General features: G+C 43.9%; 1 protein-coding gene across 2 annotated transcripts in view; it reads right to left on the reverse strand.

The window, feature by feature from the left end:
* RFT1 (RFT1 glycolipid translocator homolog) overlaps positions 1 to 24,876 on the reverse strand; it is a 44,809-nt gene extending 19,933 nt beyond the window's left edge. For both annotated transcript variants that reach the window (XR_014297382.1, XM_082664914.1), the window contains exons 1-10: positions 24,799 to 24,876; positions 21,398 to 21,483; positions 19,391 to 19,507; positions 18,055 to 18,244; positions 17,377 to 17,478; positions 13,617 to 13,754; positions 6,710 to 6,788; positions 2,625 to 2,675; positions 1,776 to 1,906; positions 507 to 651 (exon numbers count right to left, since the gene is read on the reverse strand). Coding sequence is in view for 1 of the 2 variants with exons in the window: in XM_082664914.1 (XP_082521040.1) it covers positions 507 to 651; positions 1,776 to 1,906; positions 2,625 to 2,675; positions 6,710 to 6,788; positions 13,617 to 13,754; positions 17,377 to 17,478; positions 18,055 to 18,244; positions 19,391 to 19,507; positions 21,398 to 21,483; positions 24,799 to 24,861 (1,102 nt within the window). In the remaining variant the exon portion in view is untranslated. The remainder of the gene's footprint in view (positions 1 to 506; positions 652 to 1,775; positions 1,907 to 2,624; positions 2,676 to 6,709; positions 6,789 to 13,616; positions 13,755 to 17,376; positions 17,479 to 18,054; positions 18,245 to 19,390; positions 19,508 to 21,397; positions 21,484 to 24,798) is intronic.
* Positions 24,877 to 25,277: the final 401 nt, after the last annotated feature.

Raw genomic sequence — 25,277 nt, forward strand, 5'->3', positions numbered from 1 at the left:
TGTTTCAAAGTTAGACACATTCAATACTTTTCTCCTTCAAAACCCAAGAGTCACTGGACTAAATATACCACTTTATTTGCCGAGATCAATCTCATTCTCTGCAAATGGCTCTGGGTTATCCTTCGGAGGCTTTTGTCCATCAGGCCGTGAGATTTATGTGGCATTTACTATCTGCAGATGTGTTTAGTACCAAGCGGAGACTCATCAGAGCCTGCTCTCTTCCTTCCTCGCTTACCCCAGAAGGAAGCAATCGGCAAAACACATTTTAGGGCTGAGACGAAAGCCAAGGATTCATAACACCTGCTCCAAGTGAGGTTGCGGGACTGATCGACCTGGTGCCAAAGCTCTAATTGCACCCTGAGCTGGTTTGACCTCAGGTGCCCCAGCTACCGGCAATTTTCCCTACACTGACACACATGTCAGTCGTGTGTTTGAATTTTGTAAGACTCTTCTAAATATTTCGGTTTGGAAATTAGAACAGATCTGGAAAAACCTCTTGTGCATACCTGATCCTGAGCTAAGCATGGCCCCTCCATAGATGTCCAAAGCCAGTTGAGAATAGGCAAAGCCGAAAACAGAGATGGTCAGGCCAGTGAGCAGGGCCAGCTTTAGCAGGGACTCCAAAACCGCGGCGGCCACAGCAACATCCTCCTTGGGCCGGGGGAGAGGGAAGGAAGTGGGATGAATCATGAGCTAAAGAAAAACTTCACATCTGACTTTCTCCCTTTGCTGTTTTACAGATCACTCTTTCAACTGCTGAGGGCCATCACTGCTTTTCTGTAGCCTGGGTTTGTTTCTATGTCAATTAGCAAATGGAGGGAAAAAGACAAAGTGTACCTCCTTAGGCAGTGCAGGGGAGGGTTAGTTTTTAACTCATTTAGGATAAACTAGCTCAAATGTTGCCTAGGAAACACTCACTTCCCCCTCTGACATTTATTCTTAAATGGATGAGTTTTTACATTGTTAGCTAGCTTTGTCACCGTGCTTCTCCTGACAAACAACTCCAAACCCTGATGTTCCTGGAATCTACACTTAGGAAAACATTCCTAAATCAGTCTGAGAACCAGATTAGCTCGTTTTGAAATACTGTGCATAAACTGTATTTTGCAAAATGTCTTCTAAGAGATGTAAGAGGCCAACTTAGCTTGCTTCTAATTCTAAGACAGACATTTTCAATGGTTCTAGGAAAAGGGAAGTTTCTACAACCAAATACTCCTGGATTAAAATCTCTTCTGTTTTTACTGGCTGGAGTATATCAATTCTCAGAGTCAGAATGGAGCTCTGGGCATGTCACAGTCCTTAAGAAGCTAAACAACTGGTGTGGTGAGCGAGACCAAATGTCCGCATGCTTTCCTCCCCGCACCCTCAGTTAGCCTTGACCCCGTCTCTGCATCCTTCAGTTCATCTTTTGTTCCTGAGAATCTGAGGATGGGGGGGGCAACCTCATTCTTACACCTAAGACTAGACCATGGAAGGAGGTCTGCACTGCGCTGGGGACAGCCGCAGAGAGTTCTGAGAGGGCTGGGACAAGAATAAGGTCACAAAGAAGGACAAAGGGTGAAAAAGAAGGGCTGGTCAGGGGAAAAAGGAGAAGCTGTGAAAGAAGAAGTGAGCTCAGCGTCCTGCCATCATTCAGAATGTGATAGAAGAATGAAAACTAGAAGAAAATTTCAGAGCTAACAGAGGGGAACAGATAGCTCCACGTTTCTGTCTGTTTATCCTGCACATAGACAGAGAAATCACTTGGGAGATGGTGACATAAGAACCAAGACTACCTGCTTCTGAAGTGTAGCATCCTTTTCTCTCTCCAGCACCTTAGCAAAGAATATATAAAAACTCTCTTCTATTGGCTGGAAAATTAATCTGGCCACAAGGGAGCCAAGATTATTCACTATATCATACACGCCTACAAAACAAAAAGGAAGAAATAACAATCGTATTGGTTTTTCTATTTGAATTTTTATAGCACCATTAAAATTTTTTCTAATTTAATTTTTTAAATTAAACTTTTTGAGATAATTATAGATTCACTTGGAGTTGTAAGAAATAAAAGAGAGATCCATGTACCCTTTACCCAGTTCCCCAAACAGTAAATTCTTGCAAAACTATAGCACAATATCACAACTGACATGGATACAGTCAAGATACAGAACATTTCCATCACCAGCATTTTTTTATAAAAGTCATTAATGCCAAGTTGATTTTTTTTTCTATTTTTATTTGCACTACTTTGGGATTATATTCAAAAATAAATGTGAAAAAAATATTAAGACCTATATAGCCACACAAACATGGAGCAAATCTTTGTGACTGCAATGAGCTCCCTTTTCCCTTAGCACACTCTGGCCCCCAAAATGAGCACCAGAGCTCTGCAGAAAGCAGGGTAAGGGCAGAGAATCTCAAAAGAGAACTTGCCACCCATGTCAATGAGAGGGGATAGTCAAATATATATTTATAAAGACCTACAATTTTTAATCTTCAGGATTCATTTCTTATAATCTTTTTGTAAAAAATAGTCTGCAGGTTCATTTTTTCATTAAATGTATCAAACTGCAGAGAAAAATATGAGAAAGTATCTACTAATAATTCATCTTTAATTAAAACAATACAGAATTTCATCTTACCCTGATCCCCAAAATTTAACACGTTCAAAAATGTCATCACATATCGCTCGCCTGTAAATGGAAAAGCAAAATAATTAGCATTTCAAATGTACAGTATTTTCTTCTTTCCTTTTCTTTTATCGTCTATCATCTCTTCCAGTTGGTAAATACTCTCAAAGGAGAAAAATTAAGTAATCAGTTAAAGACATGTTCCTTGTCCTAATGTTGATTTCAAATAATCTCAAAATAATAACAATTTGGAAAGTGCAGGGGGCTTTACTGACAACAAATTCCCAAACCAGTTAAATTAAAAACAAAACAAAAATCAATAAAACCAGTCTGATAAGTTTTTCAAAAAGTATGAGGAGTTACTAAAATGTTAATGATGAAAATGATTATCTCAAGTTTTCAGGGAGGTCAGATAATCTGCGTGTAAATTCTGTGAAATGAAAGGTCCATGATTAAGTGCACAGACTCATCAAAAGTTTCCTCTTTGGGTGGATAAAGCTCTGTGGAGGCTGGCAGTTCCCTGGAGCCCAAGTTCACAATTCAAGACAGTCTAATGCTTTCAAGGTGAAGACACCAGCCCAGAGCCCTATTCCCCACCCTCAACTTCCATGAATGTTCTTATTATCTGTGAGTGGAAAGCACTGACCACTATGGAGGTGGAGCACTGAAGAGTGTCCATAGCTCTGAAGGGCCAACTCTCACCTCCTAGCAACTTGCTCAAAGAGGAAAGCAATATTAAGAGATGAGAAGCAATGTGATCTCAAGTCTCTCTTCAGCCCTTCCCTGCCTACAATCTTCCAGCCACTGCATTTGTGGCAGGGACCTCTGCAAGTCTTCCCAGGCACAGGTCCTCAGGCACTGCACTAGTTCCCATCTGTATCTCTGCTCTGTTCTGATCCATCCTCACCACTAACAGTTCCAGCTTTTGCAAATACAGATCTTAAGTCAATCCCTGTCTTCACAATTTTAAATGGCTCTGTAGTGTTTGCAAAAAGTCCAAGCGCCTTGATTCTGCATTTGAGGTCTTTTATTATTTAATTATTATTATTTTTTAGAAATTTATTTATTTTTGGCTGCGTTCAGTCTTCGTTTCTGCGCGTGGGCTTTCCCTAGTTGCGGCGAGCAGGGGCTACTCTGTTGCAGTGCACGGGCTCCTCATTGCAATGGCTTCTCTTATTGCGGAGCATGGGCTCTAGGCGCGTGGGCTTCAGTAGTTGTGGCTCACAGGCTCAGCAGTTGTGGCTCGTGGGTTCTAGAGCGCAGGCTCAGTAGTTGTGGTGCACGGGCTTAGTTGCTCCGTGGTATGTGGGATCTTCCCGGACCAGGGCTTGAATCTGTGTCCCCTGCATTAGCAGGCGGATTCTTAACCACTGCGCCACCAGGGAAGCCCTTGAGGCCTTTTATAAACTTACCCCGAGCTATCTTTTTGGCCTCCCTTCACCAACCTCACCCCCACCTCCCACCATCACACCATCATCCTCTGCTACACCCTACACGGAGGATTTAGCCCCTCCAGCTGCCCTGAGTCAGGCTGGGCTGGTGTTCCCAGCCTCAGCTGTTGGTATTCTCACCACCTGCAATGGCTTTTCTTCAGGGGCTTCCCTGGGTTCTGGCACAAAAGGCCTCTCCCTCCCACGTTCTGTGAGCTCCCTGAGGGCAGGAACCATGTCTCAGTCATCTCCGTGTGCCTGGCTGCCTAGCAGAGCTCCAGGAAATGAAACAGCACTCAAGAGATGTCTGGCGAATGAGCTGCCATTTCCAAGTACAGCCCCTCACAGCCCTGTATCAGAGTTAACGACACAAATGCCTGGGGAGAGTCTCTGGGGAGAGAATGAGCTCCTTGAGGCCACGGCCTGTTCCTCATTCATCTGTGTATTCTCAGCACCTGACACACAGTGTTTAGGAAATGTGGGGGCAGAAAGTAACAGCATTTATATACACACACATACACATATACTATACACACACATATACTATATACACACACATACACACACACATATATACTATATACACTCACTCACATACACATATACTATATACACTCATACATACATACACACACACACATATACTATATACACTCACACATACACATACACATATACTATATACACTCACATACACACACATACACATATACTATATACACTCATACACACACACATACACATATACTATATACACTCACACATACACACATACACATATACTATATACACATACACACACTCACACACACACACACACATATACTATATACACTCACACATACACACACATACAAATATACTATATATACTCACACATGCATATACTGTATACACACACACACATACACATATACTATACACTCACACATACACACACACACATACACATATACTATATATACTCATACATACACACACACATTTTTGCTATAACAATAAATGATTTCAAATTTTTTAGAGCTGTAGTTTTTAGAGAAGAAGAATCTGGGTGTCCTTGTTAAGTCCCTTCCTTACTTCACAGCCACAGAGAGGGAGGCCCTAGAAAGTCCCTAAGGGCCCTCTGCCAGCCAGGTCAGGACGGCCCAACCATGGAACAGGCCCAGCTTGGGAGGCTTGAGTGTGTAGCTGACACCTGCCACTGCAAACACATCTAGCCACTGCAGTCCACACAACCAACTTAGGGCCACTGCTTGCAACCAACTCAGGACCATTCCTCAACTCATTCAAACTGTCCTTTAAACTTCAGGAGGAAAAAAAAGTGCATTTAAGCAACACCCCTTCCCAAAACTCCCTCCATTGTTTTGCCTGTTCTAACAATAATGGGAACTATCACAATATACAATTTCACTACAGTACCTTTCTTTATCAAAAAATACTTGCTGAATACCTATTATGTTTCAGGCCCGGCAGGGTGCCACGGAGACAGTGGTGAACAGCACACTCACTGCTCTCAAGAAACTTAGCGTTAAGGCACCTTCACTCAGCTCTCCGAAGGCTTCTGACCTTTACTTCCTCCAGAAGCCCTATGAACAGTTTCACTTCTGTAATGGCAGCATTATGGGCTCAGGCTAGAAACATCCATTCGCAAAGTTCAGGGAGCCCTCAGGCACCTCCTGGTCCTATCCTTTAACTCACAGATGTGGAAAGTGAGGCTTAGGGGGGTTACTTCCCTTTGGAAGCATAATGAATAAAATAAAGAAGGTGGAAAAGGAAAAACAACAAGATAATAATAATGATGTTTGTATTAGAATGCTAGAATTATAGGAAACTTTTCTATTTTCCAAAATTCTTGTAATGGGGTTATATTATTTTCATAATTAAAAGATAATTTTTGAAAATATTTAGAAACACGTTCAGTAATAGATATATAGATGTACAGACACAGGAAATTTATAGAGAGAAACTACTACTTTCAGCAGCTTATAGCCGCCTCCAATCTCATTCTTTGAACTAAAGCTGGGTATAAATAAACCATACGTATATATAGAAAAATTACATATACTTTCAGCTCCTGGTTTGCCCTCTGCTTCAGAGCTCTGTCACTGTTAAACTGGAAAGTCCCGAGAAGTTGGAAGGCTGACCAAACTATCCCACAGGTGAATTTTATTGTTAAAGAAAATAAAATGAGAAAAACATGGTCTTAAAAAGTGCAGAAAAAGAAGTGTATAAAAAGTTAGGAAAATGAGATTACAGATAGTTTTCTGTATTTTCCAAACTTTCTGTAATTGATATAATATTTTTATAATACATTTGTTTAAACGCTGTTAACATGGGTTCTGGAGTTAGACTTGGATTCAAATTAAATTGCTCCTCATTCTTGCAGAAGTTATGTAACCTCATTGACCCTCAGTTTCCTCATCCATAATAAATGGGGCCAATATCTTTCTTACAAGGCTGTGGGGAGATTTAAATTAGACAACTGAAGTATCAAATTAAATAAATGTTAGTTTCCCTCTCCTTGTTTAAAAAACTCCCATTTCTGAGGGTCCTCTGCCCTGGGGGCTCTAGGCAGCAGGTGGTCTGCATCTAGGCAATCATCAGTTCTATGGAATCCCCTGGCTGATACTTCGGTTTCCTGACTGCTCAGAGAGACCTTTTACTTACCTTCTGTCAAAATCTGTTTCAAGAAAGACTGTTTGAAGAAACTCCAAGTCAATTTAGCCTCTTCCCAATTTACAAAAGCCTAGAAGAAAAAACAAAATAAAACAAAAACTCCAGGTATTCCAAGTCTAAGAATACAGTAATACTACTGAAACTCAGTTTGGTCTCTAAATCCCAATTTGGATAGTCCCCACTAAATTTTCATTTACTGCTAAGCACACAGAAAACATCCAACGAATCCTGGCAAAGAACTTACATTCCTAAATGTGAAGACAAAGTCTCTGGGTGGAAGAGCCTCCCTGTGGGCCCTGCCCAAGATTCATTCACTGAGACCCCTAAAGAAATGTGCTGTCCCCTTGCTGCTGCCCAGAGAGTAAGCTGACCACATGAAACACACACAGCTCACAGTCAGTTCTTCCCTTAAAAGACGTCTGAAGCATGCCAAGCTGCAGGACAAGTTCTGCTCAATGTACGTCTTAGTGCTTTATTTAGCCAGCCAGGGTCTCTTTACAGAAAGCATATGAGCTTGGCTTGTATATTTCAAAAGAAAGTAAGGCCTTCCAGGTCAGTTAAACCACATAGAATTGGAACGACAGAGAAAAGGAAAACAAAAACAAAAAACAAACTTCTGATATGGCTCTTCTCAAACTCTCAGGGGGAGCAACAAACTGCCCATTTCCTAGGGACAAGGAGGGTAAGAAGGAAGCAAATGCTTAGGAAGGGCAGAGGTCAACCTGTAAGAGACAGGTAGCCTCAAATCCAGACAGCTGACCACAAAATGCAGGAGAGGGGCAAGCTAGCTGGACATGACTTCTTTTTTTCTACTTCCAGTTCCTTCTAGGGGCCTCTCCTCAAACATGAAGGCATCCTGGGACTCCAGAATATTCAGTTTAGGTGTTAGGTCCTTATTCTCAGGGTACCTGCATTTTGGAAAGTTCTTATTAACTCAGTTGATGACTTTTGAAAGGTGGGATTTCAGGGGGCTATTTAGGAGGAAAGGGGTGAATCTCAAGGCCAAGCCCACCCCACCTCTCTAAAAGGTCGATTTTAGCTATGGAAGCTGGCCCAAAGGCAGGTGTAGAACCTGTCCCAGTCACATGGGCCCCTGCTCTTGGCACAAAGCCCATCTGTGTAGAAATATAATGCATGCCATATATGATTTTTAATTTTCTAGCAGCCTACAGTGAATAGTGAAAAGAAACAGGTAAAATTCATTTTAATATATTTGATTTGACCCCAAATATTATCATTGCAACATGAAAATACTAGAAGCATTTCATATTTTTTATATTAATTCTTTGAAATCCAGTGTGTATTGAGTGCACTTACAGCTCATCTCAATTCCAAACGCTCTGTAGCCACACTGCCCTGTCCACATTACCATTTAGGACAGGGCAAGTCTAGAGTACCCTTTGAAAGCAAGAGTCATTTCCAGTCCTCAAATCTCCTCACCCTTTGGTTTCAGAACCTTTCTTCCATATTTGGAGGACAGTTCTGAATCCTGCCAAACCACACTGACTTCAGTGCATCATTGGACCTGGAGCCAAATGCCAGGGGTAGCTCTAGTCCAGGAGGAAATTTTCCTCAGTGAGAAAGAAACTAGGCATTTCCTTTCCCCAGAACAAAGAGCGCCAGACCGCCCTACACCACTAGGGGACACTGTGGACCATGTCATCCTCGTACACTGATCCCGCCCATAGTTGGCTTCAGGGGAGCCTGGGTACAGCACCTTCTCTCTCTCACACTCTGCCCCCTCCATGCCAGGTGGTCCTCTGGAGGGAGCGAGGGGTGTGATCTGCAAAGCAGTAACTGTGCTCTTTTCAAAGGAAATGAACAGTTACAGTGGGCCCACAAGGCTTTTGTGAAGCCTACTTGCTGTTAGGCTGTGAATTGATTTGGAAAGGTGGCTGAGCTCTTTAAAAAATAAAAATAAAAAGTTCTTTAGGAGAGTGAAATCATGACAGTGCATCTGATCTTCAAGCTTATACTTGAGCATTCCTTTCTCCTAATGCCTTCAATTTAAATGGACCCATGGTTTGGAAGGAACAGCCACACTGCTTACTAACTCCAAAATGCTCATTAAGGACACAGAGGCAGGAAGTCTGATCAGAGATTGGGTTTCTTCTCAGAGGCACCTGCTAAGTGGTGGAAAAAAGAAGCACTCTTCGGGCTTTTACCATTCTGTTCTGAATGGATTTGCCACTTCGGAAGGTCAAAAGAGGCCTCTTCCCCAAGAGCTAGGTTGGTATTGCTGAGCTGGTCTACAGGCTGTGAATTTCTCCAGAATCCCGTGACCAACAAGCCATTCCACTGCCTCCTGGTACTGATGGAGAAACTGAGGTACAGGTGGGGAAAGGTGATGTGCAGTACCTCTGGAGAAGGTCTGGAATCAGAACTCAGGGGCTCATTGTGCTTTAACCTGAGTCACTCTTCCACTTCCCAAACTCTTCTGACTCAGAATGGTCCAACCAGCTGCATCTTTAACCACACTGACAAGAGTCACCAGGGCCACGGTCCTGTCCCCTGCCCTCCATCACCTCCACACCCCACACAGCACTCTTTCCTCTCCCTCTCGCTCCAGGGCTATCGACTGCCCTGGTTTCGTCCATGCTCCCACTTCCACCCACCCTCCACTGTCCTCATCACTTGAAAAGTGATAGATGATTGCCACTGCCTCTTCCAACCTTTTCTCTCCTCATGGTAGGGTTCAGGCTTTGGATTCAAGCTCAGAGACTGGGGCTCAAACTACAGCTCCTCACTTTTTGTTGTTGTTGTTTATTTTGGCTGCGCTGGGTCTTAGCTGCAGCACAAGGGATCTTCGTTGTGGCATGAGGGCTGCTTCTGAGTTGCGGCATGCATGTGAGATCTAGTTCCCCAACCAGGGATTGAACCCAGGTCCCCTGCATTGGGAGCATGGAGTCTCACCCACTGGACCCAGGGGTGAGACTGGGGAAGTGCCATTCCTTACCCTTTTTTTTCTTTTTTCTTTTTGGCTGGGCCACGGCAGCATGTGGGATCTTAGTTCCCCAACCAGGGATCAAACCCGTGCCCCCTGCAGTGGAAGCGCAGAGTCCTAACCACTGGACCTCCAGGGAATTCCCTACAGCTCCTGACTTACGGACTACGAAGGCCATGGGCAAAATACTTAACTTTGCTAAGCCTCAGTTTTCTCACCTACAAAGAGGGATAAGAAGTCCTATCTCCTGGAGCTGGTATGAGCATTGAATGAGAGAAAACTAGACATGATAAATTTGTAACAGATGGTAAGTTTCTCAACACAAGCAATTAGACCATGGTACTGTTCAAAAACCTTTCATTAGGCTCCACTGCCCTTGAATTGCACTTGGCAGCACTGAGGCCATTACTACCTGGCTCTAGACCAGCACGCCGTCACCTCCTTCCCCCTTTTGCTTCCTCACCTCTCCCCTCCCCAGCTGTCCAACCAACCTAAGGACCCAGTCATCTCTGCAATCCCAATTCCAACACGGTGATGGGCACATAACAGGCCCTGAGCAAATGTTCTTCCTTCCTACAGCCACGAATGCTCATTTCTACCACAGGTGCACATTCACCTCTGCCCGCTCAGGCGTCAAGGCCTGGCTCAAAAGCAGCTTCCTCCATGAAGCCTTCCTTGACGCTTGCAGATGGAATTCATCAGTTCTTTCTCTGTGCTTCTATCTTGTTAACGCTAGACACACAGTGTAGTTAGCAGAGTACACATGTTATCTCCCCACCACAGTGCAAGTTATGAGCACAGGGACCTCACTCAGGGCACCTGGTACAGTGCTTAAGACAGGATACTGCTTAGTACATGCTTGCTATGTTAAATTCCTCAGCTTTACTTGCATGCTAGCTGATCTCTCATATTAAATCCCTCAGAAGTGTCAAAGAATAGAAAAGATGTAAAAGGCAGCCGTTATTTGAGATGTCATTATTTTAAGGCTAAATAAGTAACATTAAAGAAGATAGAATTCTGGATTTCCCTGGTAGCACAGTGGTTAAGAATCCACCTGCCAATGCAGGGGACGCAGTTTTGAGCCCTTGTCCGGGAAGATCCCACATGTCGCAGATTAACTAAGCCCACGTGCCACAACTACTGAGCCTGTGCTCTAGAGCCTGTGAGCCACGACTACTGAAGCAAGTGCGCCTAGAGCCCGTGCTCCGCAACAAGAGAAGCCACCGCACCACAATGAAGAGTAGCCCCCGCTAACCGCAACTAGAGAAAGCCCACACACAACAACAAAGACCCAATGCAGCCAAAAATTAATTAATTAAAAAAAAAAGAAGATGGAATTCTATAAGAGGAGGCAAGAAATCTCCCAATTTGGTCAAGTTGATTGTGAATGCAATTTTTTGACCAGTTTCGTAGAAGGGAGCCCCCAGGGCAGAAAGCTGTTCTGGAGAGTCAAGTTAGGCATGTTGCTGGTGTAGTCATCCACTGCATTCAGATTTGTCTCGTTTCTTTTCTCTTTAAAAAAGTAAACTTGAATAATGAATTGTTCTACCTGGAATCTCCCAATCTTTAAGTAAATAAATAATTACTTTGGGCAATAAGCCAATTTCTTTTGGAAGACTTCATAGCATAGAGATTTAAACACACAGACTAAAGTTTTTCCATAGACAGAAGTTAGAGAGAAGTGGGTCCAAAGCCAGCTGTGTGATTTGGGGTTCATCACCTAATGTCTCTGAACCTCAGTTTTCTCACCTGTAAAATGGGAGACAATAGTATTTACCTCATAGGATTACTAAGAGGATTAAGGACAGAAGTCCAAGTACAGTACTTAGCCTAAGGCCGGGCACAGAGTAAGTGTGCAGTCAATGGCAGTTATAACGGCTCTTTGTCAAAGTTCAAATACTTTCACAGAATTCTGTAAGTCTTTAAGAGGGGCCTCAGAGGTTGTGTAGACCAACAATCTCACCTTAAAAGTGAGGACCCTGAGGTCTGGAGAGAGTCCTGCAGGCTTCAGATCTGTATCTACTGCCTCCCAAATGCACAGGAAGCTCCCTGAGGCTAAGAAGTCACCTTCCTACGTGTCTGTATCCCAGAGAACACCCAGCAGGGGCTGTGTTCTGTCAGCAGGAATGCTGCCACCATCATGTGTAACAGGTACACCCAACCTTATTAAGGTCAAGACTTCTGTCCTGACAACATGAGCATGGGTACTTTCGGGACAGATTGCCAGATGAAACCGCTGAGCTCTCAGCAATGTCATCAGCGTCTGCCTGGCTAGGATGCTCGAGTGGAGCTACTCCTGCTCTCAGAGCAGCAGTGGGATGCTGATGATGGTATGCGCTGTCACTTATGGATGTGCACTCATGCCAGGCCACAGTGTTAAGCACCTTATATGCCCCATCTCATCTGGCTCTCACAACCACCTTAGGAGGGAGGTATTCTTATTATGCCCATTTGACAGATAAGGAAACTGAAGGTTGGAGTTCTGAGCCCGTCACAGGGTTAAGTACACACTTGTCAGACTCTTTTCCTTACCCTCTCTATCTTTGCCTGTATTAACAGTAAAAACGCTCCTTTCCAAAATACTGCTGGGTGCAGGCGCTGGTCCAGTATGAAAAGCTGGCCAGGCTTGGTACAGGTGGGCCCTGGGGAGCGCTCAGGGAGGGGGACTTTTCTGCACTCTCAGACCCGCTCTGTGGGCAGGGAGCAGAAGCTCCAGGCAAGAGAAGTGATCTGGAGTCCTGATCTGTTAAGCCTGCAGATAAGGCACCATGGTATCCAAAAATTGTCATGTTGATTTAGGTTAAAGGTAAGATCTAGTTGATCAGAATGGAGAACTCTCATATAACAAATAAGAACATATCTGGCTTTGCTACATAATTTCTCGTTTTTCTTGAAAAGCTGCATAACAAGATTCCTTAAGTTCTGAGACTTAAGTCCCAAATACTTTATTACATTTTCAAGTAATCACAAAAGAGCTATAAGGAGAAGTCCAGCTGAAGCCTTCCCTCAACTAAGTGCACCACATCCAGCAAGCAAATAAGTACGAGAAAAAGGGAAAGTGCATCAGCCCAGATGGAGCAGGTCACAGAGCATCTGTGCAGAGGCGACGTGGTAAGACATCACATGCACGGCTCCTGGGCTAGAGACACTAGCACTGACCCCACCAGAGTCAGGAGATAAAAGTCAAATGGACTGAAAGTTGCTCTCACACATCAGCCTCTGGAATCCTCAGTGGTCTACGTGGGGAAGCGGATCACCTGAGAGAGCAGCCTGACACTAGGCGAAGGAACTCTGCAGGGCCCCTCCCTGCTTTGTCAGCACCCTCCAGACTATCTGTGCCGGAGGTCAGTCCCGGGAAAAACCAAGAGACGCAGCAGAACAGAGAGAGTGAGCACAGTGGTGAGAGCCCTGTGCTCTGCTGGGATTCACACCACTCCAGCTCCTGTCCTCACTCTGACCCTCACCTTGGGCAGGTAATTTAGTTGCTAAGCCTCAGTTCCTCAACGCTAAAATAGAAGTAATAATGTCATCCCCAAAGAGTTGTTATAAGCATTAAATAAGGTATGTAAATCATCCAGCACAGGGGCTGGCAGAGTGATTTTCAACTGGGGGCAATTCTGTCCCCCAGGGGACACTCCACAGTGTCTGGAGATATTTTTGGTTGTTACAACTTGGGGGTGGTACCTCCTGGTATCTAGTGGGTAAAGATCAAGAACGCTGCTAAACATCCTACAATGCAAAGGACAGCTCCCACAACAAAAATTATCTGGCCCAAACTGTCAATAGTGACAAGATTTAGAAACCCTGGCTGAGCACATAACAAGCACTCCATAGACATGAGTTATCAAATTATCTTTATTATATTAACAATAAGCAATAAAGTTGTCATTTCTTTCCCTCAAGGATAACTAGCATCTGTGATTAAAATGATAACAGACAAAATACATTACTTACTCTACTTCTCGTAATAGTGGGCAACAGATCTGTCATTCTGGAGACAGGAAGAACTTGTTGCTTGGCTGATTCTGGGGAGCCCAGTAACTTTGTGAAATAAATAACATAGCAGAGCACCAGAACTGCAGTATAGAAAAGCTGAAAAAAGAAAATAATGGGTTTAAATTACACTGTTTTAATGTAAGCATAATTAAGATACAACTATAGATCTGACCTCAAAGGCCAGTCAAGAAATAGAACTGTCTTAATTAACTGTACTTTCTATGGAGCAATGTCTCACCCTCTGGAAAACAGCACTACTGAGTATGACCCAGCTCCACTGCAGCATCTCTAGGGAAAGTGTCACACTTCACCTGACTGGGAGAACAGAAGTTCTTCCAGGCAGGCAGAACATAAGTTCCATGACAGACATCCACTAGGACAACCACCACAGCAATGTCAGATACGTTCTCCGAAGATTCGTATTTGGACAAAGGGATGGCTCTCCCAGCTAGACAGTACACCTTGAGAATCCATGTGTTCCGGCTGTGCTAGTATCCAGGGACTTGTCCATCATCTAGGGCTGGGGGTTTTCCATGAACCCCAGAAACCTGTGACACTATGATTAAAAAGCAGAATTGAGCTGCTGGCTCTCCTTTCTGCCTAGTGCATGGGTAGGGCAAGAGCTACTACAGGATGGGGAGGGACAGGGTGCTAAGAGGCTCCACCCCTTCCTCTTCCCATCTAGGACAAAAAGATGTCTTCTGGCCATGAGCAGCAGCCTGGGGTTTTGTCTGCAGGTTGGGGAGGAGTATCCAAAGAGACCCTTTTCAGGAATTCCCTAGCAGTCCAGTGGTCAGGACTCTGCACTTCCAATGCCGGGCACCCAGGTTCGACCCCTGGTCAGGGAACTACAATAAGATGCCACAAGCTGCGTGGCATCGCAGGGAAAAAAAAAAAAACGAAAGAGCCCCTTTTCGTAAGCTCCCTTATCCCCTCTGCCCCTGAGAACAGTGCACACTAGCTTAAGAAGTACTGGGACCTCCAGGCCCCACTTTCAATCTGGAAACACCAAGGCTGCTCCTTTAGTAAACGCACTAAGAGGAGTCTGGGTTTAGCAGGTGTAGGCTCCTCTGCTCTCCACGCCCATCCATGCCTGAGGACAGACTCGCCATCTACTCTCCTTTCACGCCTCAAACCCTTTAAGACACAAGCAGTGCTGTGGGGAGCCACACCACCTGATGCCAACATCCTCTGTAACAAGCACGCTTTTCTAGCCCCCTTCCCTGCCTCTCTCCATCTTCCTGCTGACCAGAGCCTGGGGAAGAGCAACAACCTCTTTACAGAGTATCCTAACTACATGATCCCTTCCCCTTTTTCTAATAGAGGAAATATTCACATAAATTGACCATTTTAACCATTTTAAAGCATATAATGGCAGTGGCTTTTACTACATTCACAATGTTGTACAATAACCACCATTATCTAATTCCAGAACATTTTTCATTACTCCAAAAGGCAATTCTGGACCCATTAAGCAGTCCCTCTCCATTCCCCCAGCCCCTGGCAACCACTAATCTGCTTTCTGTCTCTACAGACTCACCTATTCTGGACATTACATATTAATGGAAACATATAATAGGCGGCCTTTTGTGTCTGGCTTCTTTCACTTAGTATCATGTTTTCAAGGTTCATCCATGTTGTAGCACGTATCAGTATTTCATTTTTATGCTGAATAATATTCTATTGTATAGATATACCACATTGTGTTTATCCATTCATCAACTGATGAACATTTGGGTTGTTTCCACCTTTTGGCTATTGTGAATAGTATTACTAAGAACATCCATGTACAAAATTTTGTTTGAACACCCATCTTCAGTTCTTTTGGGTATATACCTAGGAGTGGAATTGCTGGATCATATGGCACTTCTACATTTAACTTTTTGAGGAACTGCCAAATTGTTTTCCACAGCAGCTGCACCATATTACATTCCCACCAGCAATGTATGAGTGTTCCAATTTCTCCATATCTTCACCAGTGTTTGTTATTTTCTATCTTTTTGATACTTGCCATCCTAACTGCTGTAAGGTGGTATCTCATTGCGGTTTTGATTTACATTTGCCTAATGACTAATGATGTTGAGCATCTTTTCATGTGCTTATTGGCTATTTATTTGTGTATCTTCTTTGGAAAAATGTCTATTCAAGTCCTTGACCCACTTTTGGGATGGTTTGTCCTTTTGTTGTTGAGTTGTAAGATTTCTTTATATATTCTACAGTGACTCTTTTATTTGAGCTATGATGCCATGGGGAGAGGGGCCAGTTCAAGGAGGAACCTGGAGGCAGGTTGGAGAAAGGGGAATCCCAGCAACATAGGTGGGGCTCACCTGCTGATATGAGGTGCTGTTGGCTCTTAGACCTCTCCCACAGAGACTGACAGAGAACATACCAGAGAAGTGCTCTCAGAAATCTTATAATAAGGATGTCAATAAACTCAGAATTGGCCTAGCTGACCTATGATCTATGACGTATCCTGGGTGGGAACTATGACAATGAGAAAGTCATAATGCAAGTAACTTTCCCAAGAAGAGTCAACCAATAACTGGGCATCTCTACTGCCCTCCTATCCTATTAGGGAGAGTCCATCACAAACAATGATGAATGTTAAGAACTGTAGTTCTAGATCTAATAAAACATGGCAAAAATAATCAGAGATAACTTCTCTAAAATATGCAATTGTAGCAAGCTACTTTTAGGAAGCAATTCTCATTCTTTTTTTTTTTTTTTTTGCGGTACGCGGGCCTCTCACTGTTGTGGCCTCTCCCGTTGCGGAGCACAGGCTCCGGACGTGCGGGCTCAGCGGCCATGGCTCACGGGCCCAGCCGCTCCACGGCATGTGGGATCTTCCCGGACCGGGGCATGAACCCGTGTCCCCTGCATTGGCAGGCGGACTCTCAACCACTGCGCCACCAGGGAAGCCCCTCATTCTTAATCTATAATTTTAAATCTAGCTCTTCTATGTTTCGCAGAAATATTTGTACTTTTTGCCTAGGACATGGGAAACATTTTCACATAAAACATTACTAAGAATTTTAACTTGTCTTCCAATACATTAAGAAAAATTACAAAGTAGTTTGTACTATGAGATGGTCTGATAACTATATGATCTTTTTCAGTTTTTAAATTAGCATTAGTACTGTAGTTACATTTTTAATAGAACTAGAAATATGAACTAGAACTAGAAAATGAGATGGAATTGAAGCCAAAATTGCTAAAAATGAAAACGTACCTCCTATGACTAGATTCACACCCTCTGAATTATGAGAGATTTCAATCTAAGTTTAAAACAGGCTTGGCAGAGTTTCCTGCTATTCTGAAAACAATTGATTGAAATCCAGGGAAAATAACACACCTGTAATTTGATTCCCACTCCACCCCCTTACTGCTTTTTCTCTCCTCCATAGGATTGTCAGACAATCAAAGATCAGTTGGATATGGGCTGGGCTTGCCCACAGAATGTCTAAAGGAGTTTTTATGTCTGACAACAAGGCCGGATGTGGCCCTCACCAGGTCCCCACAAACACCAGTGGTGTCAGTGTATGCAGCAGGATGGACATGGCAGCCAGAGGAGAAGCAGTGCCAAGACCACCTTTCTAGAGCTTCCAGCCTTCTCCACATGCATGAATACTGTAAATGTAAATCACTGAGTAACAGAAACAGGAAGTAAAAAACAGATGGAGAAACAGATTATACAAAAGTTAAAAGTCATAACTCTTACCTGGGCCAAAGAGAAAATATACAGTCCCCAGTGAGGCAAACACACCACGAGAAAAGCTGTCAGGATGCTCTTGAGGATTACTGACAGGCTCTCAGCAATCACCTGCAAACTCATGGTAAAGGGTATACTTTACAAACATTATTAAAAACTAAAGATGCAAAGGAATCCCAGAAAATCTGGGATAGTGGTTACCCTGGTGGTAGGGGTGGGGCATATGGTTGGACACAGTATTAATAATATTCTACTTCTTAGGTTGGGTGGTAGGTTCATGGACCTTCAGTATATTATCATGCTTTAAGATTTACATATATGTTACACACTATATTCTTTTGTATGTATCAAATAATATATTTTAAAAGATGAAAAGCTAATATCCGCATACAACTAAATAGAATCACTAGAAAAATCTGAAAAACGTCCTTTTAAATTCTTATTTACACTAATAACTTCGCTATTAACAAAACCTGTTCTTCATTAATAGTGTAGCAGAGGTAAACTTCAACCAAACTCATCTGACAAATCTCAAGTGAATGAACTGAACTGATGATGTTACCTTTTTCCAAATATTTTTTTAGATGCAAATCTGAAAAGACCATTCTCTCCTATAAAAGCATTTTTTAAACACCACTCTTTCTCCTATTCTTCTCATTTCTCATTCACAGCAGAAGGCACACTGACCTTAAGCTTGACAAACATATGTGCTTGTGCCAAGACCCAGAAGGGCTCTCCCAGAAGTTCCACCACTGCCGAGAACCCAAACAACACCACTCCAGTTCCATAGTGGGGGATGACGTCAGGATCGGGCACTGTGAGCAACTGTAGCCAGGCCCACCCCAGGAACACGGACCAAAACACACCCAAAGGGACTCTAGAAAACGGAAAAAATGTCTCTTAATATGCTAAATATAAAAATAAAAATATATTAAAATAGTAACATTGAACAGAAAAGAAATATAGTCATAATAAAAATAGCTACCAAAAAAAAAAAAATAGCTACCACTTATTCAGGCACTTACTACATGCCAGGCATATGATTCACCCCCTTTATCTCACTGACTCCTCATAATGATACTCTGTCATTACCCCCATTTAAAAGATGAGGAAACTAAGGCTGACAAGCATTGGGTAATTTGGCCAAGGTCACAGACAGCTATTCAGGGCAGAAGTAGGACCCAATCCTGATCTAACTCCAAAGCCTGCACTCCTATCCACTGTGTTACAATGACTCGTAAGTAAAACTCCCAGAAGTGCCTGCTGTTTGCACTAGAATAACTGAAGGACGGTATACAGCTGGTCCTTGTACCTCAAATAACTGGTAGTCCAGTGCACAGTATCCCTTTAGATGTGACCAGAGAGCACTTCAATATGACTGGGTCGCTAACAGTCATTCCTCTAATAAAATAAACACCTACCGGTCCTTATGACAGTCATCTCCATGAGGTAATAAGGAGTTATGCAAGGGCAGGACTGGGAAAGCATTTTAATCACTAGCCCTCCTGGCAGGGATCGAACTGCAGAAAAGCCATTACAATTTTTAGCTGATGTACTTCGTCCTCAAGAATATTCTAAAAGGCTCAGAACTGAAATCAACATAACAAAATTGAGGAGAGATACAAAGAAACCCTTAAAAGGCTTTCAAAAAATAATAAGTGGCTGTTAAAAGCGCAGAAAACACTCTAAGGAAAAAGGTTAGGAATAAAAAAGATGGCACAGGCCCAGTGGGAATCAAAATAGCAGAAACAGCCTCCAAAGAGGGTAGGAGTGGGGTTAGAAACGTGGCACAGAAACCCCTACCCGGAGCTTCCTCCTGGCTCCTGGCCATCCGGAGAGAAAACAGCCAGGGATGCTACTTCACACAGATGTTCTCCCCTTCCTGTCCCACGCCAAGGGCCCAGAAGCCCACTGCAAAACCCAAGCTGGAAACTATTCAGCTTTAGGCAAGTGTTGCTGTTTAATTTCTCACACTTATCACGCTTGCCTCCATGAAACCGTCTCTGGCCAAAGCACAACTCACGTTAGCCACAGGAGGTTGAGGGTCTGGCTCCAGTCCCGCTGGGTGCTGCCACTCAGACATGCTCTGCGGAAGGCCTCTCTGGCCAGGAAGATGGTGGTAGAGTAAAGCAGTGTTAGCCTGTAAAGGAAAAGCAGCAATCAACATGATGTCTAGTTTTTTCACAGAGACAACTTCTGGGATTTTGCTAGCAATCGGGAGGAGGAAAAGTCTTGGTCATAAATCACTGGTGGTGATTGGTGGGGGGCAATGGTTTCTTACAGAAGCCCCCTCCCCAGCTAATCTGATCCATACAATAGGAGAGTTAGGAACCAAACAAGGGACATATGAGTGTGTGCCTATAAGAGTTATGCCTAGGACAGAAACTGCCACAGAGGCCCCCAAAGACTGCAGCCTTTGTGCCTATACAGAGGTGTGGCTCTGACCATAAGGAGGAAAAAAGGACAAGATATGACCACACACAGCAAGAGGGCCTCTTGGCCACCCTGAGACTGGTGACCTAATGACCCCTATGAAAGAAGCTGAGGCTCTATTGAGTAGAGAATCAATAGCTAGAATGAGGATGGCCCAGGGCTAAGGTACCTGAGGTTGTCCAGGGACCATTCTGTGACCCAGTGCTTCTGTCCCAATGAGACTGAACTATATGTTAAGCAGGTGGACAGGCCAGACAAGGGCTGTCAATGCAGGGATCTGCAAATCTGGGAGAGGCCCAAACTGCTTTAAAGTCTGAGTACCTAAGAGGCCTTGGCCCTCTTCCTTCCTGCTTTTACAAGAACATTTCTTTTTTTTTTTTAATAAATTTATTTATTTATTTATTTTTGGCTGTGTTGGGTCTCCGTTGCTGCGTGCAGGCTTTCTCTAATTGTGGCAGCTGGGGCTACTCTTCGTTGTGGTGCGCGGGCTTCTCATTGCAGGGGCTTCTCTTGCTGTGGAGCACAGGCTCCAGGGCGGGTGGGCTTCAGCAGTTGTGGTACGTGGGCTCAGTACTTGTGGCTTGCAGGCTCTAGAGTGCAGGCTCAGTAGTTGTGGCACATGGGCTTTGTTGCTCCGTGGCACGTGGGATCTTCCCAGACCAGGGATAGAACCCGTGTCCCCTGCATTGGCAGGCGAATTCTTAACCACTGCGCCACCAGGGAAGTTCCAAAAAGAGCATTTCTTAAAGTATGGTCCCTATTTCAAAATCACCTGAAAAACTTGTCAAAGTGCAGATTCCCGGGCACCTCCTCAGTCCTACCAATTGCAAAGCTCTCCAGATGATTCCTTTGCCCATCAAAGTTTGAGACCCTTCTCTAAGCTCTGAGAACAGAGCCAAGAGCGTATGTTCGGTAAATATTAGATGTGAAATGCTGTCTGGAACATAATGTCTTGTTTACTAGGACATGAAGACACACCTGGGAAGCTGAGCTATACTGAGCACTCACATCACTTCATATACTTTTGTGTCATTTGTGAAGACAGAATATGTGTGGGTGTCCTTAAACAGACAGGAGGAGAGTAGAAGAAACAGAATCTAAAAGACAAAGCAAGTTGGCTTTCTAAGAGCTTCCAAGGAACTAATGACAAGGACACAGCTCTCATCCCACTGCCACTTTCCAATTATAAAATTCACCGAGGAGGGAAGGAAGGGGCTGTTCCAGCCCTGCAATTACAAAGCACATCCTCACGATGTGCAGAATTCCTGCTTCCTTTGCTGTCAGCAGGACGAGAACACAGGATTATACCTGAGTTGGAGTTTGCAGTGAATTACTCCCACTCCTCTCCTGGGTTCTAAGGCACAGCGGAACAGCGGGCAGAGAAATGTGTATTTGGAGGCTGCTAATGGAAAACACACCATGGGTCCATTAAAAGCAACATCGCCTAATGCTTCTCTTCAGCCCACTGCTGAAACACTCTGCTTCTGGTAAAGGTCCATGCTTCTAAAATCCAAGGGTGACACACAGGTACAGAATTTGAAGAAAACCCGACTAGGGATGTGAGTTGTGGACAATGCCAGGGTACACCCCTTCTTACCTGACATTCACTATGCCAACGATTTCCTTTGACAGGAAGCGAAGAATAAATGCATTTAAGACAAAGGTGATCAATCGAAATAACACCTACAGAAAAAGAAAAAAAATAGATAAGAATAAATTATATTGGGAAGGTTTACTTTGCTGAAAAGAACACAAGATGGCTGCTCTTCTTAATGTAACGACACACAGCAGCTTCGCCAGAGAGTTTCTCTTTAACTGCTTCTGAAATCTCATTCCTTGGGGTCTCTCGGCACTCTCATGCAATGGTCAAAGAGCCCAAGAAGGCATGTGGAAGTCTCCCTAATTTACTGATTAGAAGAGGGAGGCCCTGACAGATTCACTGAATTTCTTCAAGTTCAGTCAGGCAGAAAGCAGAAATGGAATTCTAGGGAGCAGAAAGGGAATTCTAGTTAGTGCTTCACACTGGCCCTCCCTCCAGCCTGTTTAGAAAGAGCACACACTTAGCAAGTGGGAGTCTGCAGAATATAGCAGATTTACCAGGAATCACGGAATCTAACTTCTCCTTCTTTGCCTAGTTATATCTAAGGATCCGACAATGACATTTAATCTCTTTGAACTTCGGTTTCTCAATTAGAAAACAGAAAAGGCTATGTTTATTTACTGAATATTTGCCACTTTCCAGAGAGGAACTGAAATACCTTTCAAACAACTGCAATAAGATACTATAAAATAGAGGGGAAAGGAAAACAGAGTCCAGCTATCACCTTTTGAAAAGGATATATCCTGAGACTTTCAAGCCTGTGAATTCAAGAAAACCACCTGAACAAAGAATTCTTCCCATGAGACAGAGAAAAACAGGTTGCAATTAAGTGAGGCTGCCAAATGGGGATGATGGCTGGGGTGCAAGCCTCACTAAGTGACACCCCCTCTGCATCCTGGCAGCAACACAGATGTAACTCAAGGGCACTCCAGAGCAAATGACAGATCACTTCTGTGTCAAGCACTCTCAGAGCTACACGTGAACAGTTGCAATCTGGAAAATTCAATCAAACTATGCCAATGGACCACAGTGGTCTGAAAATTTCCGGGGGAAGGTATGACCAAAAAGGGAGATTGCAGTCTAACACTGTCCCTGAAGTGTCACAGAGCAGCAAGGTCTCCAAAGCCAAGGTATCACAGTGTTAACCTTTATGGAGTCAAAGGTGATCTTTTCAAAGTCTGATGAAAGCTTGGTAGCCTCTCCTTAGAAACATGCGGGTACGCAGACACCAAATTCTGTATTCAATTTTAGAGATTTGAAGCCAATTCATGCAGCTCTTAACGGAAAAAGTACTCAGCTGAGAGTCTCAATTCACCATTTAGCTAAACCCATCATCTTCTAAATTCTGTAAGCCTCAGTTTTCATCCCTGTCAAGTGAGGCTACCTATCACAGAGAGTTGATGACAAGGATCAAAAAACATCGTGGAAGTGAAAGCATTTTTGAAAAATGCATGCAAATGAAAGGCATTAATACACTATGGCTGGCTCAGAGTTACAGAGAATAAGCTCTTAAATTCTTTCAGAACACAATGTAATTGCAAAGCTACCTCAAGTGTCTGCATTGTAATTTGAGAAAGCACACAAGACTGAATTAAAACACTCCAAGACACCTAAAGATTATAGCTATTTAAAAAAAAAACCACATGCACACATTTATGTTAACTTCAAAGTTATCAATAAGAAACTTAATGTCTTAGGCTATATCCATATCTCCTAATTGGTTTGAATAAAGGTTTGAGCTAATGAAGCTATGAGGTTGCTCACACTCCCCAGTATTTGCTCCGTATAGTGGCCCTTATTAGCAACACAGTCTTCATTTAACTTTGTAAAGGACTTAACAGTTTAAAAAAAAAAAGCCCTTTCACATCTGTTAATTACCTGACCCCTAAAAGCAACCTGGTGAATGCATGGGAAGCAAGTAAACTCGGAGCAAAGGGATTTGCCCACATGGCAAGCAAATGACCCAGCATGACCTTATGGGTAAGGCCACCCGACTCCTAGTCTAGTGTGTTTTCTGCTATGACTTGTTTTCTTTTAATGAAGCTAATCTCAGTAGTAAGGTATCATCAAAGGTTGAACAATCAGCACTGTGGCTAAAGTACTAAATTCAAACAGTTATTAATGTTGTGAAATAGAAAAAAAAACACAATTAAGTAACTTAGGGTTCACCTAATTTAGCGTTAGATGACTAGCTAATGTTTATTAAGTGCATATCTTGTGCAAGGAATTCTTCTACATGCCTTACATAGATTGGCTCATTTCACCCCTACAGTGACCATTTTCAAAATTCATATTACCATAATAAAACTAGCTAACATTTATTAAGTACTTATGCCAGGCACTTAGGCATTTCACCCAATCTCCCTAATGACATTATGAGATTGCATTATTGTTCTCATTTAAGATGAGGAAACTGATGATTGTAGAAGTCAAGAGATTTTCCCCAAGTGCAGGCATCTAGCAAGTGGCAAGGCCTAAACTTGAGCCCTAGTCTGCCTGGTGCTTTCTCCTAACCTCTATGTGAAATGCTGCCTCTCTAAAACAAGGGGAAAGGTAGATTCAGGACTTTTGTGAGGAAAGGTTGAACGGGTCAAGAGCGGGACACAGAGAAACTGAGCCACATGACTTAGAATGACCAGGTTCTAGGGTTAAAAGAATCTTTACAATACCATTTGGATCAACTGGCATGCACCATATCTGACGTGAAAATTTGGGCCAAGAAGGGAAAGTGACTTGTCCAAGGTCACACTGCCTTAAGGAAGAGTGCATACTAAGAGCCAGAGCATACTACTGTTAAGTGCAATTATCCGAATAACCCCAACCTAGCTTCACAGCAACCTTATGAGCTAGGTACTCTTACTACCCCCATTTTCTGAGGAGGAGCTGAGGCTTAGCAGGTGAAGTCACTTGTCCTGGGTCATGCAACAAGGACATGGTAGAACCAAGATTCCAGTCCAGGCCTGTCTGAGCCCAGGTCCCTGTTCTTCGCCATGCCATATTGTCTCTCTGAACTCAGTGCGAGTCAGAGTTTGAAAAAGTGTTTGAGGGTAAGGAGTGGGACATGGAAAAAATAAACCCTTGCCTTAAAAATATGTGAGATTCTAGAGCACCAGAGGCACCCCTGCCACCTGATCTAACCTTCCCCTACTGCCATATGGGATAAATAAAGCTCAAAAGGAAAGTGGTTTGTTTGCAGTCTCCCAGCCAGGATTCTGGACGCAGGCTCCCAGCTCCGGGCCCAGGTGTCCCCTCTCGGCCGCCGCCGCCACCGCCTCTCGCGGAAGCCCTCAGTAGTAGCGGGGTCCACGCCAGGGCTGGGTCTGCCCCGGGATGGGCTCTCAAGGGCCCCAGGGCCACCTCCCCGTAAGTCCCGGCTGGGGAACGGCCCGGCAGAGTACCTGCAGGAGGAGACCAGAGGAGGCCAGCCGAGCCGCCTGGCCCAGCACCTCCCGGGGGCTCATAGCCTCCGCGCCCGGGATCCGTCACCAGTAAACGCCTCAGACGGCCGGCTTTGTCGCAAGAAGATAGCGTCACGGAGCGGCTCGTTCGCTGATTGGCGATTTTGTAGGGCGGAGGCGGGACACGGGAAGATCTGGCCCTTTAAGTGGACCGGCTTCGGATGAGTCAGCGTGGTTGCGCCGCATCGCCTTTCCCGTTTGAGAGAACGTGTGGTTTGTGTGCCTATGCCTCCCTGTTCCAAATGAGTTAAATACTGTGACCATACTAAGAGGCTCTATTAAAGTAGCCAAAGCCCCTTCTCTGAGGCACCCAGGCCACCAACCAAGAAACACTCACTTCCCTGGCCTCATCTGTCTAAAGGAACAAACTATTCACTGACCTCCGTAATAAGATTTTTGCCATTTGGCCTTCGCTTACA

The sequence above is a fragment of the Grampus griseus genome (assembly GCF_964374135.1).
Source record: "Grampus griseus genome assembly, chromosome: 10".
Taxonomy (NCBI): Eukaryota; Metazoa; Chordata; class Mammalia; order Artiodactyla; family Delphinidae; genus Grampus; species Grampus griseus.